We start from the raw sequence: 17,244 nt of genomic DNA on the forward strand, positions 1-17,244 counted from the left end.
TCAAGGCGGATTACATAAGAAGTTACCTAGACATTTCTAGAGGTATTATAGAGTGGAGTGGGTTGCTACAGGGGATTGAGATGATTCTTACGGTGTTAATTTGTCTTTAAGGATTTCTTGAATAGCATGGTTTTTATTTCTTTTCTGAAAGTTTTGTAGTCTGGGGTCGTGATCAGTAAATTGGAGAGCTGGTAGTCTAGTTTTGCTGCTTGTGTGGCTAGAAGGCCATCATATAGTTTTTTTTGTTTGATGTCTCTGATTGGAGGGTGCGTGAATGGTGTGTGGGTTCTCCTAAGTCTGGTAGTGGTAGTTTGGATTAGGCGGTTATACAAGTAGGCTGGGCTGTCTCCATTGATGGTTTTAAATAGTAGACATTAGAATTTGAATAGTATTATTGCTTGTATTAGGAGCCAGTACGATTCGAGGTATGCCGCTGTGATGTGGTCGTGTTTCCTCAGTGAATGGATAAGTCTCAGAGCTGTGTTTTGTACTGTTTGTAGTTTTATCATGGTTGCGGGGCAGGGGAGATAGAGGATGTTGCAGTAGTCTAGAAGACCTAAGGCTAGGGACTGGCCCAACAGCTAGAACTGTTTTCTGTCAAACAATTTTTAAACTTGCCTTAGGCTTCTCATGACCACGAATGATTTCTGTATTTTGTTGATTTGTGGCTGCATGGTATAGCATCTGTCTATCATCATTTCCAGAAGTTTTAGAGTGGTGGATCACTGGAACAAACTACCGGTGCAGGTGATCAAGGCCACTAGCGTGCTCGACTTTAAGAATAAATGGGACGTCCACGTGGGATCTCTACGTGGGTCGAGCAGCACTCTGACTTAATGGGGTGGGACAGTGGAGTGGGCAGATTTGGTGGGCTATAGCCCTTTTCTGCTGTCATCTTTCTATGTTTCTAAGTGTTTCACAAGGAATGCATTTTTACCTGCATACAGCGTGGACAATTTTCAAAAAGCCCCATCACCCTTATAAACATCAACATGGGCAAATATAGTTTGAAAATTGCTCTCCAGCTAACATTTTGACCTTCTAGAACTGCACTGAAACCCTTCCCCAAGTTTAAAATCATACAGGTAGTAATTTCACTTCACATCTTTACCAGGTACAGCCTATCTTGACAGAAACATCTTGATTTCAAAGAATATAGCCGGCAAAACAGGTGCAGGCCTTCCAGATTAATTCAAACAGCGCTACATTTAGAATTATTCTGCTCTGGAAGTGCCTTTTGCATGAGCACGCTCAGTGTCAAAACAGCTCAGTGGGCAGATGGAAATCATAAGAACATGCAAAACAGGATTGTATAGTTCTGGGGGCAAAGGCCTTTCTTTGATGGACACTCGCGTTAGAAAGAAGCATGTTTGAAAGAGACATGAAGACTGAAGACTAGCACAAACGGAGCTTGGTACTTTTTATCCTGAGATCAAAAAGCCACGGCCTATGGCTTTTTTCTTGTAAAGATGAGGGCTCAGCCTCCTATGGATCGCTACAAAGGCAGGCTCTTCTTGATTATGACAAGGATAGATATACAGTTGATAACCCGCAATTGGAAGAATTGTGATCGGCTCAACTTTCCGTTTTGGTGGGCCAGTGTATGTGTAGGGTACAAATATGAAAAAATGAATGCAGATATACTGGGGCATAGCAAAGTATTTAATTTGATCTGGGGCCCATTGACATCCTTTGTTAATTCAACATAGTTTCTTAGTTTTCAAATCTTTTCTTTATTTTTATACATGTCCAGGATGGGGTGGGCGGGGGGATATATTTTTTGGTTCATTTCTTGATCAAATTGTTGGATGGGAGGGGAGGGATATTTATTATCTTCTTTGTTATTGTTGGAATTTAAGTGCTTATTTTGTAACGAATGCATGTATAATTTATGGCACTTTATATTAGTTTTGAAAATTAATAAAGATTTATAAAATAAATCTTTGAGGGCCCAGGCAGGGCTGCTGGCATTTCTCCAATGTGGTCCTAAAATTTCATTCACAGCAGAACTAAATGTAGATCTGATCAGTAGATGATGGTTACAGAGCACAAGTCTGACACATTAGCAACTGCAGCAAAAACGTTAAGTGGAGGGATTGGGTTGGACGTCTGAGATACGGAGACATTGACCCAATGTGTCTGGTACTGTGTATAATAGTGTTCACTTTGTACATCCAGCTGCTGGAAGGATATTCTGGGAATATTTTCTGTGCACTTGTGGTCACAAATACATATTTAGGTAAGTGCTGGAACTGAGGAATACCCGAGAACTACCAACAGATCTTCAGAATAAACAGATGTAACCAAATACACAGGCACCAGGACGGAAGGACCAAAGCGTCAGAATCCGATTTCTCTCCTCGTCTTGGAATACCAGGATCCACTTGCCACCTAAACTGCAAAAAAATCCTGGGGCCATCGCTGACCAGTCCATCCCAGAACCCCAGTCCTATCGCAAAGGTCCTCACTGGCTAGCCAGGCGTATCATCACCTCAAGGTCCAAGATCTTCTCCCGGGGTTTTCCAACCTCGCCTCCCTTTGCAGTTTCCGCAGCATTAATTTTCTCCCAGTCGGAGAAGGAAACACAGCGAACACCTGTGGAACACATAAGAAAAGCAGTGAGCTGAAATATCTTGGGGAAAAAAAAAACAAACAAACACAAAATGAGAAAAATAAATAAATAAAAAAATGTAGGTGAACCACACATCAGAAAGATGAACTAAGCGAGGGCAGGTGGGTTAATCTTCGTCCGTGTAAAATGCACAAACCACGTTTCCAGAAAAATTTAGGGCTCCTTTTACTAAGCTGCGGTAGCGTTTTTAGCGCACGCTGCCCCCTGCGCTACACGGAAAAACTAACGCCAGCTCAATGGAGGCGTTAGCATCTAGCACGCGCGCTAAAACCGCTAACGCAGCTTAGTAAAAGGAGCCCTTAGTGAAGATAGAAAATTATTTGCTTATTTATTTTAAAAAATTTATGAAATCACTTAATCTAAGCCAGTGGTCTCAAACTCAAACTTTTTACAGGGCCACATTTGGGATTTGTAGGTACTTGGAGGGCCGGAAAAAAATTTGTTAATGTCTTATTAAAGAAATGGCAATTTTGCATGAGGTAAAACTCTATAGTTTATAAATCTTTCCTTTTGCCTAAGTCTTAATAATAATATTGTCATTTATAGCTAAAGAGACAGATGATCAAGAAACTGTTTTATTTGACTTTTGTGATTATGATAAACAGACCGAGGGGCCTCAAAATAATACCTGGCGGGCTGCATGTGGCCCCGGGGCCGCGAGTTTGAGACCACTGATCTAAGCGATGTACAAAACATTTACATCCACAATTTCAAGTACAAACAAACATAATAAAATGCAGTCAACAAATAAATAAATCTTCCCCACAAATTTCCTTAATACAGAATTCTTAAATCTAAAACAAATAACAACCACAGGGTTTCTTAAAAGACATGATCTTTGCACAATCTCATTATACCTGGAATTGAATTCCAGAGATTCTTACCGACCAGTGAGAAAATCGATAGTCTAGATTTAACATAACAAATCCCATTAAAAGGCAAATAAGAACTTCGTTAATAACGGTTTTCAGGATTATTGCACACAGTCTATATAGGGGTAGCAGGATGTGGCTGGAGACAAAGAGCTTTTGAAAGGGGGGGAAGGGAGTGGAAACAGAGGCCCAGATTCTATAAATGACGCCTAAAGGTTATCATACCGCTGTACCGGGCCATGGTGCGCCCTCACCTGGGGTACTGCGTACAGCACTGGTCGCCGTACATGAAGGAGGACATGGTACTGCTCGAGAGGGTCCAGAGAAGACTAACCAAGATGGTTAAGAGGTTGGAGGAGCTGCCGCACAACGAAAGATTGGAGAAACTGGGCCTCTTCTCCCTCGAACAGAGGAGATTGAGAGGGGACATGATCGAAACATTCAAGGTACTAAAGGGGATAGACTTAGTAGATATGGGTAGGTTGTTCACCCTCTCCAGGGTAGGGAGAACGAGAGGGCACTCTTTAAAGTTGAAAGGGGATAGATTCCGTAAGAACGTAAGGAAGTTCTTCTTCACCCAGAGAGTGGTGGAAAACTGGAACTCTCTTCCAGAGTCTCTCGTAGGGGGAAAACACCCTCCAGGGATTCAAGACAGGGTTGGACAGGTTCCTGCTGAACAAGAAGTGCGCTGTTAGGGCTAGTCTCAGTTAGGGTACTGGTCTTTGACCTGGGGGCTGTCGCGTGAGCGGACTGCTGGGCACGATAGATCACTGGTCTGACACAGCCTATATCGGCATGCCTAGCCAATCTAGGCAACTAACTTAATTTTCTTAATTGACTAAATCGGCCCCAATAATTGAAAGAACCATTAAAAAATGCCATAAAAACAATTTAAAATAAGTAATTAGTGGTAGGCTTCTAATTTACTAGGCGCCAACCAGCAAGTAGGCATGGTTAGGGGCGGATTTTTAGGGAGTAGAGAATGACATGGGGAAAAAAATTTGTCCCCGTCCCCACGACCACTGTCCCCGCAGCATCCATACAAGCCTCAGTTCTGCGATATTTAGCTTATTCCTTCCTTATAAATCAAAGTTCTGGCTGCTGAACTAGAGAAAGAGCTGTTCAGCTGGCAGGGCTTTGTTTATAAATTTTTATCAACACAACTAATATACTCATTTATCCTAAAGCAAAAAATAAAATATAAATATAATTATTTTTCTACCTTTGTTGTCTGGTTTCTGCTTTCCTCATCTTCTCCTCATTCATTTCCTTCCATCCACTGTCTGCCTTCTCTGTCTCTTCCATATGCTCTGTTACTGTGCCTCTCCCTTCCATCTTTCCCTCCACTCCATCCCCCAATTGGTATGACACCCATTTCTTCCCTCCGCTCCCCCCATAGTCTGGAATCTCTCTCTTCTCCATTTCCCTTCAGTGTCTGTTCCTCCCCACCCCACCTTCCCCAGTTCCCTTCAGCGTCTGTTCCTCCGCACCCCATCTTCCCCAGTTCCCTTCAGCGTCTGTTCCTCCCCACCCCACCTTCCCCAATTCCCTTCAGCGTCTGTTCTTCTCCACCCCTTCGAGGCAGGCAGTTTCTAAATGTGTTTCCTACCAGCAGCCGGAGTGTTAAAATCGCGTGTGGCTGCAGGAAAGGTTGTTGCTGATGCAACTTCCGGTTGCGTTAGAGATGACCTTTACGGCAGCCACACGCAATTTCAACGCTCCAGCTGCTCATAAGAAGCACATTTAGAGAAATTGCCTGCCGTGAAGGTAAGGGGCAGGGAGGGAGATGCTCATGTGGCGGCGGCAGCGATCGGGCGGCAACAATTTGTAAGGAGGGAGGGAGGCAGATGCTTTGGTGGCGGCTAACAGTAAGGAGGGAGCGCGATCGGTGACCTCGTGCGTTCCCTCCCTCAATTGCGGAGACAAGGCCATTCACCGCTCCACGGGGCGGTGAATGGCCTTGTTCCCATAGCCGTGGTGAACACTGTTTCCCCCCCACCGGTTTTGGCAGGTTACCCGCGGTCACCTGCGGCTTACTGCGGGTAACAGCCACTATGTCATTCTCTAGTAGGGAGCTCGTATTACAGGTTCAGCGCTGACCATGGCTGGTTTAACCAGAAGTTAAGTGTTGCCTTCTTTATTTGTGGTATGGTAACTTTTCATGACAGGAAGAAACCAATGGTTAAGCAACATTTAAAGTCTTTGTTCTGCGATTTTATACCAGGAACACCCTGGTAAAAAGGTAGGGAGGGCAGAGTGAGCATGAAAGATTTAAAAAAAAAAAAAAAATGGAGCACAGGATGTGGACCTGGACTAATCATAGGTGGTCCTATGATCCGAGTTCTTGAATTTTATGATATGCTCATCCCTCATAGTATGTTTGATGTTTAATGAGATCTTCTTTAAAAATTAAAGATGATATAACTCTTTAGGTGATGAGAGAGGATCATTTGATCAGCAATTTTGGGCGATCATTATAATTTTTTGGAATAATGAGAATATAATTCTTTTTTGATCATCTGAATACCCTCTTTTCTTCTAGTTGGGGTGGATTTAGGGCAGATTTGGGGCATGGTTTGACTTAGGTGTACTCATTTAGGCCAAGAAAACCCTGGCTAAATGGGAGTGCGCCTAAGGTTTCAACGTCTACTGGGGCCCAAAACCACTTAAGCGCTGCTAGGTGCAAAAAAGACTTTATTAAGACTCCGATTGGTTCAGAATGCTGCTGTACGTTTGATTTTTGGTCTTAAAAAAATATGACCGTGTTAGCCCTTTTTATGCTAAATTGCATTGGTTACCATTTGGGGTTAGATTGTTTTTAAAGTTTGGGTGTATTTGCAGTTCATAGTCTTAAGCGCGCGAGACAAACGTGCGCTGACAAACGAGCGCCGACAATTCAGCGTAAGACTTCAGTGTGCCGCAGGAAAACCTTCTTTTAAAGGGCTCCGACGGGGGTGTTGGTGGGAAACCCCCCCCCACTTTACTTAATAGGGATCGCGCTGGCGTTGGGGGGGGGGAGTTGTAACCCCACGTTATACTGGAAATGTAACTTTTTCCCTATTTTTTAGGGAAAAGGTTATGTTTTCAGTATAAAGTGGGGGGTTACAACCCCCCCACCCTCCCAACACGGCAGAGCGATCCCTATTAAGTAGAGTGGGGGGTTCCCCACACACACACCCCCTTCGGAGCCCTTTAAAAGAAGGTTTTTCTGCGGCACGCTGAAGTATTGCACTGAATTGTTGGCGCTCGTTTGTCTCACACGCTTCTGTCTCGTCACCCGCGCTTCTGTCCCGTCACCGTATTTGCTATAAGGCACTTTTTGGACTTTTGCCTCCTATCTGGTTTCTTATTAGAAATTGTCTTGTTCAACAAAAGGTATCAGAAACTCGGGTAAGTTCGTCTTCCCTACCCCAAAGGGCCTGCCGTTACAAAACGTTTTTGGACAGGACACTGGAGTATCAGGCTGGGAAGGTGAACTCCTGGAGAAATCCGCTGACTGCTCAAACCTACTCTTTACTTTTAGGAAATCGTTAAAAACCTTATTCATTTGATAAACAAGAATGTCGATTTTAATTTTACGATGTGGTTCTATTTTTATTCTTCTAAACTTTTTATTTTTTTTAGTAATATTTGAAACTGCATTTTAACTAATGCTGTATCCGACTGCTGTATGAAGTATTGTTTTTATGAAACTGTATTTTTTCGCTGAAATGTTTCAGTTTTCTTTTTCTGTTGTGAATCGCCCAGAACTGTTGGTAAGGCGGTATATAAGAAAATAAATTATTATTATTATAAATAGTAACATAGAAAATGATGGCAGGTACATTAGATAGATTGTGAGCCCACCGGGACAGACAGGGAAAAATGCTTGAGTACCTGAATAAATTCATGTAAACCGTTCTGAACTGCCCTGGGAGAACTGTATAGAAAAATTGAATAAATAAATAAAAATAAATAAATAAATAAAGACCTGAAGGGTTCATCCAGTCTGCCCAACAGCTATTATCATTAAAAATACATGATTAACTTGTCTCTTCTTTGATATTTCTGGGCCATAGACTAAAGTCTAAACTAAACTAAACCTTAGGTTTTTATACCGCGCCATCTCCATGGTCGTGGGGCTCGGCACGGTTTACAGGGATTGTAATAAGAAAGGAACTCCAGGGAAAGTGTTAGATGAAGATCGGAGAGAAGAAGAATGTTAGAGAGCTAGGATGTCAGAGAGGAGGGAGAAGTTAGATTTTAGAGAAAAGCCAGGTTTTCAGATGTTTGCGGAAGGGTTGGAGAGCACTCAGGTTCCGAAGGGGGGAGGTGAGGTTATTCCAGAGCTCGGTGAATCTGAAGAGGAGGGAAGTCCCCAGTTTTCCTGGGTGGGAAATGCCTTTTAGTGAGGGGAAGGATAGTTTCGATTTTTGGGTAGGTCTGGAGGTACTAAGATTCGAGGAATTCCAAGAAAGTGGAATTAATGGAGGAAGGATGCCGTGGAGGATCTTGAAGGTTAGGCTGATGCATTTGAAGTGGACTCTGGAAGTTATCGGAAGCCAGTGAAGCTTGGAAAGGAGTGGAGAGACGTGATCGAAATTACTTTTAGCAAAGATAAGCTTGGCCGCGGCATTTTGGATCCGCTGGAGTCTGTGGAGGTTTTTCTTCGTTAGGCATATGAAGATGGAATTGCAATAGTCCAGTCTGGAGAGGATGATGGATTGGACGAGAACGGCAAAATGTTTTTGATGGAAACAGGATCTTACTGACCTCAGCATGTGAAGGCTGAAATAGCATTTTTTTACCAGGGAGTTGAGGTGGTCGTTGAAGGACATTGAAGTCCACCCGATATTGTCCTAGATTCCAAATGCTGAAGTCCAACCATCCCATTGTTTGCAGGATATCTACCGTAAAGTCTGGCCAGTACCATCCTCATATTCCAAATTAGTGGAGCTACCACTAATGTCCTCCCCAGCCAGTCCATCCTACACCGAATCACCATATATGGGACACAGACCATGCAAGTCTGTCCAGTACCGGCTTTAGCTCTTTAATTTATACCATTTGTTTTCTGTTTCCTTTTTTTTTTTTTTAGTTCAATAAATTTTTATTCAGTATTTTAAAAAATACAAGGAGCAATTCAAATACATAAAAGTAGTATAATATTTTGCATTAATATACAGTTATTTATAAAGGCCCATATTATTAAGAAAAGCTCAGAGTATTGGATTTGTTTGTGGTGATGTATGACAATAGAAAGTGAAATAGGACAAAGTAAAAATTGAAAGAGAGAGGAAAAAAGAAGAGAAAGAAGAAAGAAAAAAAAAAAAAAAAAATTTAAAGAGAGGAGAAGACAGGAGTGTCTACATAGTAGAGTGTACATATGAATCTAAAAATGACCAGGGTGATTTTTTGTTTTTCCAATTCATGGATTTACGGAGTGAAATTTTATTTTCATATGCATATGATTCAAATCTGTGGTACATACTAGAGAATGACACGGTGACAAAATTCATCACCGTTCCCGTCCCCGCGGATAACCGCGGGAAACCATCTTCATGTCATTCTTTAAGGAGAGAGGGAAGAATCAGAGTATGAATGGCCACAACCACTGACCCGCAAGCTTTGCTCTGAAGAATGCTAGTGTAGAAGGACTGAGGTTGAAATAGACACTAGAAAATGACATGGGATTATTTCCCGCGGTTATCAGCAGGGACGGGAACAGTGATGAATTTTGTCACCGTGTCATTCTCTAGTACATACATAGAGAGTTCCACCAAAAAGTATAATCTAATAACGAAGATGATTTCCAATTTTTCAGAATATGCATGAGAGCAGTCACAAACATGGTATCAATGAGTTTAGGAGGACAATTTGATTGCGCGAAACAGGGGTGTTGAGATCGAAGGATTATAATGTCCATAGAAATCTCTTCTGAGCAGTTGGTGATAGATTGTATGGTATGGTATTTGTTTTCTAATTAGAGATCCTCTGTTTATCCCACGCTTTTTTGAATTCCATCACCATTTTCCTCTCCAATACCTTCCTCGGGACGACTGACCAACGCACGCAATGACACCTTGGAATTAGGCAACGTTTATACTGTAGAATCAGGACCAGAGTGTGTATATGCCTGGGTCAGCGTGTGGGGATGGGTTGAAATGCTGGGGCCACTGCAAATGCTTTGTGGGCGTCTGCTAGCCATATCTTAAATCCTTAAGAGACATTTTACTTACGTAAAATGAAATTATGATGTTACAGCTATTTACTCTCTAATCAAAACAAATGTTACATCTTTTTTTTCTGCTCCTTTAAAGTTTTCTCTCTTTCATCCCCAAGTGTATTTATGTATAAAATTTGTTTGCAAGTCTCTCATCATCCTCACGTGTGCCCATGTTCACAGACTGCTTCCCATATCTTAGAGGCTAATACTCATACTTTACAAGTTTCTACTTGCTGACACTTATGCTCAGACATCAGCTCACGTCACCTCACTCCCCTCTGCACACTTGCGTTTGTGCATACAGACCTCTTTGTTGCAATGTTTCCCTCAGGGACTGGAAACCAGGCTTGTGCACAGAAGTGTCCACAACTCCAGAGCTGAGGTCTTCTAGCATCGACTGGGCAGTATCAAAGCTATCGTTCATGGTAGTAATGATCACCCCAGTGGGACCTCTCTTCACCCAGCCGCTACAGTACAGACCTGAAACAAAAAGTAAAAAAATAAGGCAAGCTCATTCACAGCAACCCCAGGAACATAAAAAGAAACCTTTCTCCTCCGATTGCTATACAGCAGGGACATTATAGAACGTTTATGGATATTTGGGAGCCATTGACAAAATTCTGTAAGGAATGACTGTTGATTTTGCCCTATGATCATACACGTCCTGGGGGTGGGAAGATACTTTTAATTTGAGTGCCATTTTTGGATATGTAGAAAGGGGGGGATGCTATATGTATTTGTCATAGAATATAATTTTGATTGAATTTAAGTGCTGTTAAAATGTAAAATGTCTGTATAATATGTTGAGAAAACAAAAAAAAAAAAACAAAAAAAACTGTGGAGTGGCGATGTTCCTAAATGGACTTTATTTGAAAGTGTCAAAGTTCCAAAGGTACACTCATCTTTATAGGACCCCCAGGGACCCCTGAAGAAGACTTTTTGTTGAAATGTGGACCGTGTTGGGTCCTATATCCCTAGCGGACTAGGTCCTTTAAGGCTTTTATGTGATTTATTTTTATGTGGATGAAATTATTTTATGTGGATGAAATTATTTTATGTGGATGATTTCAGTGTACCTTTGGAACTTTGATACTTTCAAATAAAGTCCATTTGGGAACATCGTCACTCCACAGAGTTTTTTTGGTTTTCATAGGATTTAGGAGTCCTGCGTTATAGAGTAATGCATGGCCAGATGCGCATGAAAATCTTAATCGGTGCCAATTAATGTCAATCACTGGTTACCATTCAGTTATTGCTCGTTAGTGGTTTGTTAACCATTTAAGTTGCATACACATCTCAAACACACCAAAATGTGGGCACCAAGGTGCAACTGTGGCTTTGTAAAGTCTTTCCTTTCTACCTTCAGCAGAATATGCAAATCTACAGCCGTTTTCTTTTCGATGTTTCTCTGTTAAGACTAACCTGGGACCTTGTGAACTCGACCCATGCTGTTAGGGATTGTTCCTTGCTCGGCATCAAAAGGCAGAGATGGGGCAATTGGAAGACTCTTATAGCCGATGCTGCTTAGGATCAGACCGCATTCAATGTCCTCAAACTCTCCTGTGGGAACAGCCACAACAGACTCCCCCGAGCCCTCCATGTGCGAAGCCAAGTGAGAACAGGAAGAGGAAACACAAGATGGAGACAACAGTGAAGGGGTGGGGTGGGGCAGGAAAAAAAAGAAAAACAAATCAGCTAGTATAAAAGAAAAAAAATAAATAAAAATCCCCCCGGACAACCCCCCCCCAGCTCAGTTCAGATAATCCTATCACTGTCTGCTAGGGATCGTTCCTCCTCCAGCATGCGTCACCAGTTCTGTCCATTTCAATACTGTTTTCCACACATCATTTGTGATCACAGAATTCATGCAGTCAATGGGGGGGGGGGGGGAGAGCGGGAGTCCTATTCAAAGCCACAATGAGACTGGAAAAGGTAAAAAGATGAAGGGAGGTAGACAGCATTGCAGAGCAACCTGAAACCTCTTGATTCTTACCTCAAGCCTATTGACAGCCAATCTGATCCCCGCTGCCTGCTTCCCATTAGCGCTGGGCAGGACCTCGATGGGACTACGTAGGAACTTCAGCCCCCACTCTCTTGTGGCCGACACCCAGCGAGCTGCTTCCTTCTCAGAGGGTTTTTCCAGCGCAGACTTGATCAGCAGCTCTGTCAGTCGCTTCCGTGGTCTGGGGACATCTAAAAGCGCAGTGCAATGCCATGAGCCACGAGTGGAGTAGCGGCTTTGTGGTTAAAGCCGATGCCTCAGCACCCTGAGGTTGCGAGTTCGATCCCTGTGACTCCGGGCAAGTCACTTAATCCTCCATTGCACCAGGTACCACAATTAGACTGTGTGCCTGCCCGGACAGGTAGAGAAACTACCGAAGAGTACCAATGTATTGTAAAGCACTCTGGGTGAATCTCTTCATGAAAAAGGCAGTTAATAAATCTAAATAAATACTTCCTCATAGGGTAGTGTTACGAACCCTATGGAACTGGGATATTCAAAATGATTTAACTGGGAAGAAGAGGCTCATGTCTGGTTAACAAACACAACCAAAAGAAAAGGCAAGCGAGATGTCCAAATCAACCATCAGTTACGTTTATCAAAAAGTCATAATGTCTTTAAAAAGTCCCGACTAGGACCGAGTTTCGATATCTAGAGATGCCTTCTTCAGGGGCACTAATAGCACTGGAAAGAATAAAATATAAAACATGAAAGAACATATAAAGTTGTGTAATTAAATTAAATTGCATAACTTTTTATGTTCTATATTTTATTCTTTCCATCTTTCCATCTCTAAATAAGGCATCTCTAGATACCGAAACTCGGTCCTAGTCAGGACTTTTTTTTTTTTTTTTAACTTGGGACTTTTTTTTTTTTTTAACTTGAAAAACAACTTTATTGTTTTCATAAAGTAATATAACAATCCATACAGAAAGAACAAATCCATTGGATAAGTCTGATATAACAAAATACCATATACATAGTTGCATAACTGGCAAAAACACACCGGAGATACCCCAATAGAGAGGATAGATCAGAAAACACCACCCCCCACCTCCTCCCCCTCAACAAAAACCAAGAATCAAATAAAGTGCACCAAAACCGTTTAGGTACAAAACATCAACACAGGTTACAGGACATAAATCGCCCTCGTATGCAGTCAAATTACATTACATTACATTAGTGATTTCTATTCCACTTGTGCCTTGCGGTTCTAAGCGGATATATGTAGAAAGAGCGCCACGTTTAAGCGCGGTGAGTCTGTACATAGTACGCCATTGACGCAACTTTTCAAGCACCAAACGCCAGTCCTGTTGCTCAGGCCTTTTCCAACTTGCAGCCAGGATCAACCTAGCTGCCGTACAACACAATTTAATAACGCTCAACCCTCCCTAGTCGGGACTTTTTAAATACACTGTGACTTTTTGACAAACGTAACTGTTGGTTGATTTGGACAATTTGGACATCTCGTTTCCTTTTCTTTTGCTTGTTTGTCACCTATTGAGGCAAGTTCCTTCTCTCGTTCTCTGTTGGTTTCATGTCTGATTAAATCACACTGGCCAGCTCTCTCACCAATATTCAACAGTGTTTAACTGGATAATGTTGCTGAAAGAAGGATAGACTGCCACACCACTATCTGCTCAGTCCCCAAAGTTATTCAAGCACTAACAATATTCAGTACTGGTTCTTGAAAAACTATCTGGACAGGTAGTTCTGCATGAACGGCGGGTCTTAAAGTGCCCAATTATCCATCTGGGCGTCTGGATAATTTCTGGGAGCTAACGAGTGCTGGATATTCTGAATAAATCCTGAATATCTGTCCACAAATCAGCCCACGGTGGTCAGTGATCTCCACCAGTTCAATATCACGGAGGGTCCACTATAAATGCGCCTGTTTAACTTTCAAAATCCTATATGATATCCTCCCTCCCTTTATCCCTCTTTCTTGGAATTCCTCAAACCCTAATACCACCAGATCTTCACACAAATTAAAACTATCCTTCCCCTCGCTAAAAGGCATTTCCCACACAGGAAAGCTAGGGACCTCCCTCCACTTCAAAATCACTGAGCTCTGGAACAACCTTACCTTCCCTCTTCGGAACTTGAGCTCTCTCCAAGTTTTCCGCAAACACCTGAAAACCTGGCTTTTCTCAAAAAATGTAAGTCTCCCTCCAACTTAGGTATCAAGGAAACTCTTATATCTTGGCATCCCAATGTCCTGTAAATTTTCTTCACACTTCTACCTCTAACCCTCTGTTGTAGTTCCTTCCTATTTCTCCTACTGTAAACCGTGTCGAGCTCTACGAACGTGGAGATGATGCGGTATACAAACCTAAGGATTAGATTAGATTAGATTAGGGTGGGGAGAAATATTTACATCCAACACAAAGAACATCAGGAAATGCAGTCCGAGACCAAGAGAGATACAGAAATATTTCCCATTGTTCTGGGTGTCTTGTGACGGTTCAAAAATAACTTTCTAGTCCACCTGGACAAGTTGCTTTAGGAACTCCAGAAGGAAGCTCTCTTTGGCACAATATAACTTTACACTAAGCATTAGCAGTAAATTTGAGAGACCAAATGTGCAAAGCTGACCCACTTGAAGAAACGTGACCGACCCTCCCCCCCTCAGCTGACCTAGATCTGGGTGAGGAGTATTGGATGAACTTTTCCAAATCCTGCTAAGATCTTCTAACATGCTGTTGCCTGTAAGCCAGGCTCGACCCACTATCCTTACCTTTAATCACATCCCTGAGGCCTTCAAAGTCACTTGGATACAGGAGTGGCTTGGTCCCAGGCAAATTAATCATCTCTCGCAGTTCCTGTGGAAATTTAGACACCAATGAACAACTCATGCCTTAGAAGGTTTATAGTGACTGCTCTGGTCCAGTGGCTAGCTAATGCTGGGGATCCGGGTCAATCCCCAGTCATTTGCCGAGTTCACACAGAAAAATCAAAGCTGCTCGTCAGTTTTACTGTGGTGGCCATTCTGTGCAATCTAATGAGGAGGGGGGGAGGGCATGGTCTCTCAGCAACTAGAACTCTTGATTGGCAACTAAGGACCTTCCTTTTGATTCTCAGCTGGTACATGGTAGTACAGAATTGTGACTGAAGGAATAATTGGATGTACGCCCAATGGGTTTGGGTTAAGGTTAAGATGAGAACATAGGATGAAGTTAAAAAGTGATAGAAGTAATCTAAGAAAACACTTTTTTACAGAAAGTAGTCAGTAGAAGGAAGAAGTTGTTGATGCCCCTGTACAGGTCATTGTTAAGGCCCCACTTGGAGTATTGTGTTCAGTTTTGGAGACCATATCTGGCGAAGGATGTAAGAAGACTTGAGGCGGTCCAGAGGAGGGCGACGAAAATGATAGGAGGCTTGCGCCAGAAGATGTATGAGGAGAGACTTAAAGCCCTGAATACATATACCCTAGAGCAGGGGTGCCCAATACGTCTTTCGCGATCGACCAGTAGCTCAGGAAGGCAACGTGAGTCGATCGCGGAGCCCATCCCGGGATCCGTGATAGACTCGAGTTGCCATCCTGATCTACGGGCCGATCAGCCTTCCTCTCCAGTATTCTCCCTAGGGCCTTTTAGCTGGGCGGTCCGCCCAGCTGTCATCTGCCGCTGCTGAACATTAAAAAAAAACAAAAAAAACCCGGCTTGGAGATTTCAGCTGGTAGCGCACTTATGCTCCGGGCTCTAACGTGTGCGTGCCGGCTTCTCTTCTCTTCCCTCCGAAACCGGAAGTTATGTCCGGGGGGGGGGGGGGGGAGAAGGGAAGCCGGCACGCACATGTTGAGAGCCCTGAAGCAAGCGTTCGCTACGGGCTAATGTGGGAGACAGGTTAGTGAAGCATTTGTTCTTCTTCCTGCCGGGTCCTGCCTACTTTCTGTTTCCACGAAGGCAGAACCCGGCAGCATTTCCCCCAATAAGTTGATCACGATCTTGTGCTGATCAGCCTTCCTCTTCCCGACGGCAGAATTGACGTCGGGGAGAGGAATGCTGGTTGGCCGAAGCAGGGAGAGCTTGGGGCCTGTTATTGGTGGCGTTTGGGTCCTGGTCCCCGATGGCAATGGCAGTGGTTTGGGGGAGGGCAGGGAGAAAGAAAGAAAAAGGGCAGGCAGGGAGACAGAAGGAAAGAAGAGAAACAGAAAAAAAAAGAAAAGGAGGCAGAGAGAAAGAAAGGGCAGGGAAGAGAAAGGAAAAGTTGGGGGAAGGAATGAGGTCTGGAGGAGAGGAAGCATACAGGCTAAAAGAAGGGAAGAAAGATTGTATGCACAGTCAGAAGAAGAAAGTGCAACCAGAGACTCATGAAATCACCAGACAAGGTAGGAAAAATGATTTTATTTTAAATTTAGTGATCAAAATGTGTCTGAATTTATATCTGCTGTCTATATTTTACACTAAGGTCCCCTTTTACTAAACCGCAATAGAGGTTTTTCGCGCAGGGAGCCTATGAGTGTCGAGAGCAGCGCTGGGCATTCAGCGCAGCTCCCTGCGCTAAAAACTGCTATCGTGGTTTAGTAAAAAGGGAGGGGGGTATATTTGTCTATTTTTGTATGGTTGTTACTGAGGTGATAGTGCATAGAGTCATCTGCTTTGACCTCTTTGAAAAACCCTGGAATAGGAATGATAATTAACATTTTCTATGCGTACAGTGTACTTTGTGTTTTTTTAAAATTTTATTGTTGGTAGATCATTTTGACTTGGTCATTTAAAAAGTAGAAGGGTATTAACGTAGAACAAAATCTTTTCCAGAGAAAGGAAAATGGTAAAACCAGAGGACATAATTTGAGGTTGAGTGGTGGTAGATTCAAGAGCAATGTTAGGAAATTCTACTTTACGGAGAGGGTGATGGATGCCTGGAATGCGCTCCTGAGAGAGGTGGTGGAGAGTAAAACTGTGACTGAGTTCAAAGAAGCGTGGGATGAACACAGAGGATCTAGAATCAGAAAATAATATTAAATATTGAACTAGGCCAGTTACTGGGCAGACTTGCACGGTCTGTGTCTGTGTATGGCCGTTTGGTGGAGGATGGGCAGGGGAGGGCTTCAATGGCTGGGAGGGTGTAGATGGGCTGGAGTAAGTCTTAACAGAGATTTCGGCAGTTGGAACCCAAGCACAGTACCGGGTAAAGCTTTGGATTCTTGCTCAGAAATAGCTAAGAAGAAAAAATTAAATTGAATCAGGTTAGGCAGACTGGATGGACCATTTGGGTCTTTATCTGCTGTCATCTACTATGTTACTATGTTAGATGCATGGAATAGGCTCCCGGTAGAGGTGGTGGAGACAAAGACTGTCTGAATTCAAGAAAGCGTGGGATAGGCACATGGGATCTCTTAGGGAGAGGAGGAGATAGTAGATGCTGTGAATGGGCAGACTGGATGGGCCATTTGGCCTTTATTTGCCATCATGTTTCTATAACCATAAAGTTCTAAGACCTCATAATGCAAGTGTTAAGAGCCTTAGCCTATAATCATAAAGTTCTATGACCTCACAATGCAGGTGTAAAGAGCCAATAGGGAAAGGAG

At 42.9% G+C, this 17,244-nt stretch overlaps 1 protein-coding gene across 3 annotated transcripts in view; it reads right to left on the reverse strand.

Annotated features, from left to right (window-relative positions):
- Positions 1-267: 267 nt before the first annotated feature.
- Positions 268-17,244, reverse strand: part of FDXR (ferredoxin reductase) — a 28,056-nt gene continuing 11,079 nt past the window's right edge. For all 3 annotated transcript variants that reach the window (XM_033961704.1, XM_033961705.1, XM_033961706.1), the window contains 5 exons: positions 14,449-14,533; positions 11,703-11,902; positions 11,132-11,303; positions 10,016-10,189; positions 268-2,595 (listed from right to left, as the gene is read on the reverse strand). In XM_033961704.1, coding sequence (XP_033817595.1) covers positions 2,465-2,595; positions 10,016-10,189; positions 11,132-11,303; positions 11,703-11,902; positions 14,449-14,533 — 762 coding nt within the window. In that variant the 3' untranslated portion in view covers positions 268-2,464. The remainder of the gene's footprint in view (positions 2,596-10,015; positions 10,190-11,131; positions 11,304-11,702; positions 11,903-14,448; positions 14,534-17,244) is intronic.

This window comes from Geotrypetes seraphini, chromosome 10 (assembly GCF_902459505.1).
Source record: "Geotrypetes seraphini chromosome 10, aGeoSer1.1, whole genome shotgun sequence".
NCBI classification, from domain to species: domain Eukaryota; kingdom Metazoa; phylum Chordata; class Amphibia; order Gymnophiona; family Dermophiidae; genus Geotrypetes; species Geotrypetes seraphini.